Source organism: Agrilus planipennis, unplaced genomic scaffold (assembly GCF_000699045.2).
Source record: "Agrilus planipennis isolate EAB-ADULT unplaced genomic scaffold, Apla_2.0 scaffold67, whole genome shotgun sequence".
NCBI lineage: Eukaryota > Metazoa > Arthropoda > Insecta > Coleoptera > Buprestidae > Agrilus > Agrilus planipennis.
This window is the reverse complement of record NW_020438908.1, coordinates 1,059,158-1,069,634: the sequence shown is the minus strand read 5'-3', so window position 1 is coordinate 1,069,634 and position 10,477 is coordinate 1,059,158. Positions and strand designations below refer to the sequence as shown.

Genomic DNA, 10,477 nt, shown 5'->3' with positions numbered 1-10,477 from the left:
TTAGAACGTATCCCCTATGATTCCATACTAATTACCATTCCATATCCACGGTTTCTGTATTCGCGGCATATTTATAGAACGTATACCCCGCGAATAAAGAGCTTTTACTGTACACGTATGATTACTTGATGATTATTTAAACAGTAAAATGAATATCGTAAAAATATTACCTTTTTTGGATCTGGCTCCAACTTTTAATCTACTAGGCCAAGTAATATGAGTGTTCGTGTCCTCCATGATCTAAATTACAATAAAATTGTTAAGTAGTGAGATAAATTTTAGAAAGAGTAAGTAGCAATAAATATATAATATTTTAATAAAGGTATACAGCGAAAAAAAACTCGAATCTGTACTACATATATTCTTTCATTATGTCAATTGCATAGTGGTTAGCGCTTTAGTATCGCCTTACGTTTTCTAAATTTTTTTGGATAGGGTTGGAAAAATTAGAAGTCTCTTACGGGAATAAGGTGAAATATACAATTAAAGAGGTGTTGATTCATATGACCCTAATAGGCTATTTGCTTAACCAAAGTGAAGGGAACGGCGCGAAATGTTAATATTGTAAGGTGTGATAGGTCAAAAAATTGTCATTTAAATACCTTTTCAGAACATAAAATTACCTCAGCTATATCTTTTAACTTTAATAAATTGGTTGTTTAAACATTTTGACAAAAAATAGAATTAAAACCAGAAAAAGCGTTATTGCAAGTAAATCAAAAAGTAGCGTTTTCATATGTTCGAATAAGAAAATAGACTGTAGGAAAAACAGGGTTACTTTCGTTTTTCGCTATCTTCAAGCAAGTGATCTGTAGGCTCCCTAATAATAGATCCAGAGGCAAAACTGCTGTCGCGAACGGATAACCAAATTCGTGAAATGGACAAACAAAACACGAACTCAATAATCAATTATCATTTAGTTTTGTATAGGTAAATATAAATAAATGTATCATAGAAATATTAATATGCAAGGAAAGAAAAAGAAGAGAAAGAGTGTATATAAAAATCATTCTCATAAGGTCGTCAGTCTTAAGACTGGTTGGACACGTACCTCCACTTTCATAAGTCTTATCGCCGATCATCTTTTCTTGTTAAGTTTGTAAATATATTATTGTGTTGTTGTCTTGTTATTTCTTCGTTATTAAGTCCTCCAAATACTCTCACAAATTATAAAGTGGCCAACGTGCTAAATTGATGTTTTGATGTAGGCGTTATTTTTTCAGTTCGTTTATCCAGGGTACACCTGAACGGTTCTGTATCAGCCTCAAATCAAATCAAATGGCTGCCCAATCAGGATTTGTTATAGATGCAAAATTTTTAATATTGTGTCCACCACCACTTGCCAACTGTGTCAGTATTTTTTCACACAATAAATTTTCTCGTCCCGCATGTTTGGCTAATCGGTATGTGACTTTTTCTTCATTGGAAACCATTAAACCAAACCCCAGTTCTTATATTTTGATCATATAATCAAATAAATACTTCATAGAACGCCTGATTGCTTACTTTTTGAATGCACATTCTCGTAGTTTCGATAAGATAGACCTTTATCGTGGGATGTTNGAATTGACTTGGGTTGGATTGTATTGTGTTTTATCATGTTAGATTGGTTTATTAAGGAAGGGAACGGCGCGAAATGTTAATATTGTAAGGTGTGATAGGTCAAAAAATTGTCATTTAAATACCTTTTCAGAACATAAAATTACCTCAGCTATATCTTTTAACTTTAATAAATTGGTTGTTTAAACATTTTGACAAAAAATAGAATTAAAACCAGAAAAAGCGTTATTGCAAGTAAATCAAAAAGTAGCGTTTTCATATGTTCGAATAAGAAAATAGACTGTAGGAAAAACAGGGTTACTTTCGTTTTTCGCTATCTTCAAGCAAGTGATCTGTAGGCTCCCTAATAATAGATCCAGAGGCAAAACTGCTGTCGCGAACGGATAACCAAATTCGTGAAATGGACAAACAAAACACGAACTCAATAATCAATTATCATTTAGTTTTGTATAGGTAAATATAAATAAATGTATCATAGAAATATTAATATGCAAGGAAAGAAAAAGAAGAGAAAGAGTGTATATAAAAATCATTCTCATAAGGTCGTCAGTCTTAAGACTGGTTGGACACGCACCTCCACTCTTTCCTATCCTGAGCTAATCTTCGAATTTCCCTAAAACTTGAACAACCCACATCCTTAACTATTTGCGAACAGTAATCCAATCTAGATCCAGTTCTCTGACTAGACCTTCATGCCTGAGGAGGTGTCCTTCTAACCTATCTCGCCTATTCCTTATTGACTTCTATAGAGTCCTCTGTTCACCTATTCCTTCTAATACCTTTACATTTCCAACCTTTTCCATTCCCGATATCCTCATCATTTGCCTGTAACATCACATTTCGAATGCTTCTAACCTTTTCTTTTCTGCCGCGCCCACTGTCCATATTTCGCACCCGTACAACGCCGCGCTCCAAATATACACCTTCAACAATCTTTTAGAATGTCTAAATTGACCGTTTCGCGAGCATAGAAGTGACTTCTTTTTATTGAAGGCGACTCGACCCTGCACTATCCTCTGCTTTATATGGCTACCGTTCCTTCTGTCCTGACTTATCTGACTACATACCTAAAATCGGCCACTTCTGATTTTTCTATCTTTATATTCGCTCTTTACCTACTTTTTCTTCCCTTGCATACCAGTATTTTTGTTTAATTTTATTTATTTTCATGCATCACTCCTTTGTCAGTACCGCATCCATTTTATTTAAAGCTATCTCTAACTCCTTCTTGCTAGATGCTAATACTGCTATATCATCTGCTACAATTAATCTTTTGTCCCTGTATATCTATTCCTACAGTTGTACTGTCTTTAATAATGTTGATCGCGCCTTCGATGTATAGATTAAGAAGTAGCGGTGAAAGTGTGCATCCCTGTCTGACTCCCTTCCTAATATTTACTTCTCTACGTTGCATCCCTACCTCTATAACTGCCTGTTGCTCTTTATACAAACTAAGTATCACTCTTCTATCTTTGTAGCTCATCCCAACGTTTTTAAGTATATTTAACATCTTGTCCCATTTCGCATTGTCAAAAGCTTTTTTAAATCTACAAATCCTATGTACGCACTCCGTTTCCTTTTTCTATCGTTTTCTCAATTGTCACTTGTAAAGCTAGAATGACCTCCCGCGTTCCTCTATTTCTTCTAAACCTCTATCTTAGCTGCCCTACACTTCCTAATTTTTCCCCACATTATAGCCTTATATCTTTTTTGCCCTTCTTCGTCTGTCTTGTTTTTATATTTCCGCCTTTCTTATATTAATTCTACAGTCTCATTTTTTATTCAGGGTTTCCTACTTTCGTTTTGTTTAAGACCTAAGTATATCTGTAGCTGCTGACTTTAGGCATGTATTAATGCAGTTCCATTCTGTCTCTATGCCCCTGTCATTCGTTTCTCCCGCTGCCTTTAGTATTTTGTCTGTCCTTGTACCTAGCCTATCACGCGTTTCGTGAATAAAGATAGGAGATGAAAAATTAGAAGAAGTCGCTGATTTTCAATATTGAGGAAGTAGCTCAGGATGGAAAGAGTAATAGATATGTAATACAGAAGATAGCGCAGGGTTGAATCACCTCTAACAAAAAGAAATCAGTTCTATGATCATGAACGGTAAAGTTATAAATTCGAAAAAGATTGCTAAAGGTGAATATCTGGAGTACGGCGCAGTACGGGTGCGAAACCGATGGTGGGCGCGGCGGAAAAGAAGGGTTTTTGGGTTCGATATGTGGTGTTACATACGAATGATGAGAATACCGTGGATAGAAAGTCACAAATAAGGAGTTATTAGGAAGGGTAAGAGAACAGAGGGCGCTATGGAAGTCAATAAGAAATAGGTGAGATAGACTGTTAGGACATCTTCTCAGGCATGAAGGTCTAGTCAAAGACATATTAGAGGTCGAGGAGGAGGAGTAGAGGTAGACCTAGATCAGATTACTGTTCACAAATACTTAAAGATGTAGGATATTCTAGTTTTAAGGAAATACGAAGATTAAGCAGCTCAGGTTAAGAAACAGTGGCGGTGCGTGTTCAATTAGTTTTAATACTGACGATTTTATGATGATGATTAAATAATATTAATTGTGTTTAAGTCTAAAAGCACTTTCTACTTACTTTGAGGAAAAAAGTATCAGCTGGCTCAGGGGCTTCATTGTCTCCTACAATTGTAAAAAAAAAGTGTGAGAATTGTTTGAAAAGTCATTAAAAGGTTACTTAGTTAGTAATGATTCCTGCAATTCCTGGAAATGTATTCCACTGTTTACTGTAATGAGATTTGTATACGCATGGTCGTTTTTACTAACACGTAATGATGATGCAAGGGTGATAAGGGTGACTAAGATTGGTCACCTCTTATTTTCCCCCACCATCAACTGTTTTCCATGCGAGTAAAAATGACTTCATATGTGAACCTCATTCTAATGAACAGTAGAGTAGCCACATCATTGGGACAACTGCAGCCCTTTTACAAAAATGGTAAGTACTAAATTGTCCTGAAAAATTTATTTCAAAGAGAAAACAGAAAGTAGGTAGGTATATTTTAAATTACTGTTAAAATGAAATATACGCTGTTATTGCCTTTGCTGAAAAATTAGTTATATTTTTGAATACATAATTTAGCGGTGGCGAACCATTGTGCCTGCACGTGCCATATGTTAAAATTTTTTTTGTAAAGCTGGAGGATCGTGAAAGTACGAAATAAATAGCGGAAATAATTCTCTTCTACATTTTTATTAAGTTGAAAAGGGTAGTATTAGTAGAAAACTTAAAAATTCAGGAAATTTTGACATAAAACATTTTGTCATATTAAAAACAATGATAATACTTTTATTAATGAATTTTTTATCCAAAACCTGTGAATATTTTCTTCATTACTCCTGGCCGTTTCGAATTTTTCGGCAAAGGATAAAACCCCTTATCTTTTATTCATTCTCATTTCTAATTTTATGGTGATGGAATTATCACGTAGATACAGTTGTAAATTGTACGTAGCATCTTTAACAGATGTTTCCTTACCAACTGCAGTTAGTATACATATGTATATCTCAATTTAAACTTTAACTGGAGGGGTCATAAGATGACTAAAGTTGGGAAACACACACAACATTCACCAATTGCCCAATATATCGCAGATTGCTAGTGACCGGATTAAAGGAAACTACGATATCAAGCCTACAGCAGGTGGTTACCAAATTAGAGATCTTGTTTGGTTGTATAATCCTCGTTGTCGCAGTGGACTATCAACTAAGTTCCAACAGAATTGGGAAGGACCCTATGAGATAGTGAAGACGATTAACGACGTGATCTACCGGATTAAGAAAACTCCAAATGGGAAGCCGAAGGTAGTTCATTTTAATCGCTTGGCTCCATTCGCCTGTCAAATGAAGAGGAGACGCGGGCCAGATGATTAAGAACTATTCCTTCCGAGCCCACATTCGAAGAGTTTATGAAGGAAGACCCCCATGTTAACAGGAAACTTGGACTGACGCGGTGGAAATCCGACGAGACCTCTTTGCTATATCTAAGGAATATTCTCTCGCCCATTGCGTTTTATAGGATCTCAGAATGAGCCGTGGTATCGCGTCCGAGTTCAAACGCAGATTTGGCAGTTTGGAACATCTTGAAGACCAAGTACAGGAGGGAAGAAGCCTGTTGTGCCTACCTGACGGACGACGCAATATCTATTATCTAATAACTAAAGGAAGATGCTCTGATAAACCAATTTATAGAGAACTTTGGGACGCAGTAATGAAACTCCGTGGACATCTTCTGGAGAATAGCCTATAAAAGCTAGCGATTCCGAAGCTTGGTTGTGAACCGGACAACCTAGATTGGAGGATCGTACGGAACATGATCGAAGTCCTGTTCCGCCGTACTGGAATGGATATTTTGGTTTGAAGTAATAACCCGAATCGGACCACTCATGAGAATACTATGGGCTGTTACTTCTATTCCCGGAGCGGATGTCGTGAAGGCTAGAACTGCAGATTCCGGCATGATACTGCGAAACGAAAAGTGAAAATGTTTCGGGACGAAACATCCTTAAGGAGGGGGCAGTATAGCGAGCAGGAGTGTGTTTGTGTGCGATCGGGCACACGTGTGCGTGAACGGCTTATCGATTCGCCGACTAGCCGCGGGCGCCTTTCTTCATGTGCGCCGTATTTGTAAATGTGTGTGTCGTACCTGCGTTCTGGGAAAGCAGTTAAACAGTTCAAAGAAAAAATAAACTATCTGGATGTTTCCAGAAGGTTCCCGAAAGTAAACAAAACAGTATTTAATTGAAGGACGATCGCCGAGAGGGAGTAGAAATAAATTGACCGTTGCAGAAGTGAATCCAGGAATAAATTGACAGTGAAATAAATAGCGCAGTGAATAGTGATATATCAACAGTTGCGTAATTTGTTTAATAGTTAATAGTTCAGTAATAATTAGCGTAAATAATTAGTTTTTGTCGTTATCAGTATTAGAAGTTAATTTTGTTAAACCCACGAACGATACAATATTTACGTTTAGCCGAATACAATTACGAAGTATTCGTCAAATGGCGAGTACACGTGTCTACAAATGTGTTATTTGCCTACCATCGGTTTGTTGTGAGAAATGTTTGGTCGAATATCATAAGCAAGAGTGGTGAAATTGTTATAGCAATTTATTATTAAACTATTCCAATAAAATGGATAGTAATTCCGAAAATTAGAACGGTCAAGTCTTTATTTGGACAATAACGAATTACAAATAAAAATAATACATCAGTATTACTGTCAGAAAGCTTTTAACTTTATTGCCCGTGACAGTTGCTGCCAGTGAAAACAGTTCTTCCAAATTACAAATTAATAAAGAATGACCTAAATTCAACCATGACAGATAAGAGATTTTTTGAATTGGCTATATATGACTGCGGTAATTGTCCAGGCCAGAATCGGTCCAAAAATTTTTTCATCTATTTCCGGTATTTCTACATAATAGAATTAGATATTAGAAGGTGAGGGAGACAGTTTTTATGACTTCATAAAAAAAATTTTTTTTGAATGATAATTTTTCAAAACAGCCCCAATTATGGACAGTTATCTGCATAGATGACGTCATTGTTTGGTTAAGTAGATTTAAGACAGATTGGAGTTTATTCAACGTCCCTGCCAGCCGGAGGCTAATTCTATTATGTAGAATGATCGGAAATCGATGAAAAAATTTTTGGTGCGATTTTGCTCTGGACAATTACCATGACTGCATAGAACACATTTTGCATTTTTCAAGAACAAGCGGTCCGAACAAAATTATTAAATGCATATGTATATTATTCACAGACATGTTTAAAAACGTATTTCACATGAACACTTGTACGTTTCGTTATAAAGTGAGGATTAAATTTGGAAAATAATAACGTCCTAAAAATATTTTCAAATACGTTCCAATTGTGGAATACGTACCATAGGTTCGCCACCATTGGTTGTAGCTCAAGCAAGGTTTATATAAGTATTTTGATTTCCAGGGCGACAATATTCATCTATATTAAATAACAACTCAAACAATTTGTAAAAAAGTGAATGACTATAATAATATACCCATGTCGCCATTGTGAATACCCGCATACATAAGCTACGTTTGACAGTACTAGAGCAACAAATTGTTAACAACTTTCTAAATACAGCAAATGTCGATTGTATACGAATCTATTTTTTGTGATAAGTCACACAGCGGTGTATGAATTAACTATGGAAGATGAGAAAGACCTAATTTCGATCTGAACCTATGTAACCGACAATAATTAATTTCAAAACATTCAGAATAATCAATAAATTCGTTTTTGATTAATCTTAGATACGATCATGTGTCACTATCTCGAAAATTTTTACATGTCATTACAATTTTTACCTTTAATATTGACATATCTGATTTTTGACTTTGATCAATCTACATAGTTCTAAACCTGTGTCATCATTTTTACGCAAATAAAATTGCCCCAACATTGACGAAAAATTTGAATTTGTCACCATTCGTGTAATAAAATGCTCAACCTTATAAAAAAAACCAATGACCATTGACAGTTGATAGTTTAGGATTAATAAAAATAGAGCGGTACACGATAAAACAACGTGTATTCATTGTTGAGCAATATCTCAAAAATAATGAAAGTCTGGCGGCCATAGTTTAAAAATTTTATACGAAATATGGTCGGAATAGTGATTTAACTTCATTAACTGTAAGAAGACTAATTGAGAAATTCAGGTACAGTGGATCAATTGGCAATGCTGAACACACTGATCGTCCAAAAACAAGCAGTTCAAATGTCAATATTGAAGAAGTACACGGGAGTGTTGATGAAAATCTAGGAACATCTATTCGGCGTCATGTAAAACAATTGCAAAGTCTTCATGCTTACAAACTTCAATCAACAAAAGAACTGAAACCCAAAGAAGATCATTCTTAACGATGAAGCACATTTTCGCCGTGATGGCATCTTTAATCGTCAAAATTGCCGCATTTGTTGTTCAGAGAATCCACATTTGATTGTCGAAAAACTAATGCATCCTCAACGTGTAAATGTTTGGTGGGGACTTTAGACTGGACTATATATTTTTGAAAATTAAACTGATCAAACAGGGAATGTTACTAGCGCATGATATCGAGATATGATAACACAATTCTTTCTTACTAAACTGAATGATATTGATGTAAACATTATGTGATTTCAACAAGACGACATGGTGCTACATGCCCTATAGCCCGTGAAACAATTTGTTGCGTGAGACATTTCCTGGTCGTGCTCTCTAGAACGTGTGAATTAACATCATTGGATATCTTTTTATGGGCTTATTTGAAGTTAAAGGTCTATTCCAACAAACCCACAAGCATGCGTGTATTGAAGGAGGAAATTCAACTCTGTATCAACAAAATTTAGTCACATTTATGCAAAATGGTCATGGAGAATTTCGATAAAAAGATGCGTATGTGCCAGCAAAACCATCGAGGCCATTTGTCTGCTGTGTTATTCCATACATAACCCTATTTCTTGTACTTTACGATCCAATAAAAATAAACTGTGTTTTTTATTTAATTCAAATCTTGTGTTAATTTTGGGCCACCCTTTGTAAACGAAATTATCTATCAAAAACTACCAAGCTCAAATTTCTCATTTAATGTAATTAATAATTTGTCATTAAATAAACATTAAGGGTAGGTACATTTATTAATTAACGAGGTAAAATTCATTTCATATCTTATTGCTAGTGTGCTGAACTATAAAAAGTGTATAGAAACAGTATTACAATGTAACAAATATAACAAATAACGACTTACAAAATTAGAAATTTGTTCTCAGAGCAACATCTAAATGTTTTATTCTAAGTTGCGGTTGGATCAAGTTGAAATATTTTGTATATCATATTTTATGCCTCTCATATACCAACATATCAATAATTCTAAAACATTTTATGCATTTTCTGTTTTTATATTATGTGCTACGAAAAGGGGTAGTGTTTTTTTTGTATTATAGATAAATTTAGTAACTGAGACTCATCATACTGGAATACGTTACTTTATAGTAAATTTTTAACTCAAAAATAGAAAAAAAATCAGAATTTATGGCGGTAAATTAAAAATAAAGGTAACAGATACCATGAAATACCACTAGAAAAGGTCGTATTTATCTGGTCAACAGATGTAATGCCATTTAAATAAAATTAAATAAATTTTTGTACACCAGCCCATACAATAATATTAAGATGCCTACACTGTAAGATTTACATTCTTACCTATGAGCATGTGCTCCAACTTTTTTCTGTCAACTCGAAATCTAACTTGGTAGAGTTCCTCACCTTCTCGAAGCCCAATTTTTGCAATAAAGTCAACGAGATCTTCCCTGCAATCTTCCCATCCAGACCCCCAGCCGGAAGTTCCAGTTCCCGTCTCCGAAATTTCAGAAAGTGTGTCGGAATTGGTTTTAAGGTCTACTGCTCTCGGTGCCAAAAAATTGCAAGCCATTTCAATAACTGTATTAATGCGTGTTAGTAGTATGATCCAGATGCACGAAAAAGAAATAATTTTTGAACGTTAACTGCACCTTTTCATTTATAAAACCACCCTCACAAGTTTTCCAGTTTTTTTTTGGTTTAATGTTATATTTTAAGGTGTTGGGCTTTGCTGCCAGAGGTGGCTCGGAGTAGAGCAGCAAACTGGACAGAAAGAGAGGTTGATCTGGATGATCTTATCGGCTGATACGTCGTTGTTATCCAACAAAAAACGAAGAATGTAAAAAATACAAGGTCTTTTACTAATAATATTCTTCAGTCGCCACGTTTCTCAATTTTATTTAGATAATTTTTATTTAGATAATTTTTATATAATTTTTAATCTATACATCGAAGACGCCATCAACATCATTAAAGACAGTACAACTGTAGGGATAGATGTGCAAGGGCAAAAGATT

At 35.0% G+C, this 10,477-nt stretch overlaps 1 protein-coding gene across 1 annotated transcript in view; it reads right to left on the bottom strand.

Moving 5' to 3' along the window:
• The window catches only part of LOC108733621 (protein bicaudal C homolog 1), a 58,057-nt gene extending 47,837 nt beyond the window's left edge, over positions 1-10,220 (bottom strand). The window contains exons 1-3 of the mRNA XM_025973440.1: positions 9,804-10,220; positions 4,168-4,211; positions 171-240 (exon numbers count right to left, since the gene is read on the bottom strand). Of these exons, the coding sequence (XP_025829225.1) occupies positions 171-240; positions 4,168-4,211; positions 9,804-10,032 (343 nt within the window). The 5' untranslated portion in view covers positions 10,033-10,220. The remainder of the gene's footprint in view (positions 1-170; positions 241-4,167; positions 4,212-9,803) is intronic.
• Positions 10,221-10,477: the final 257 nt, after the last annotated feature.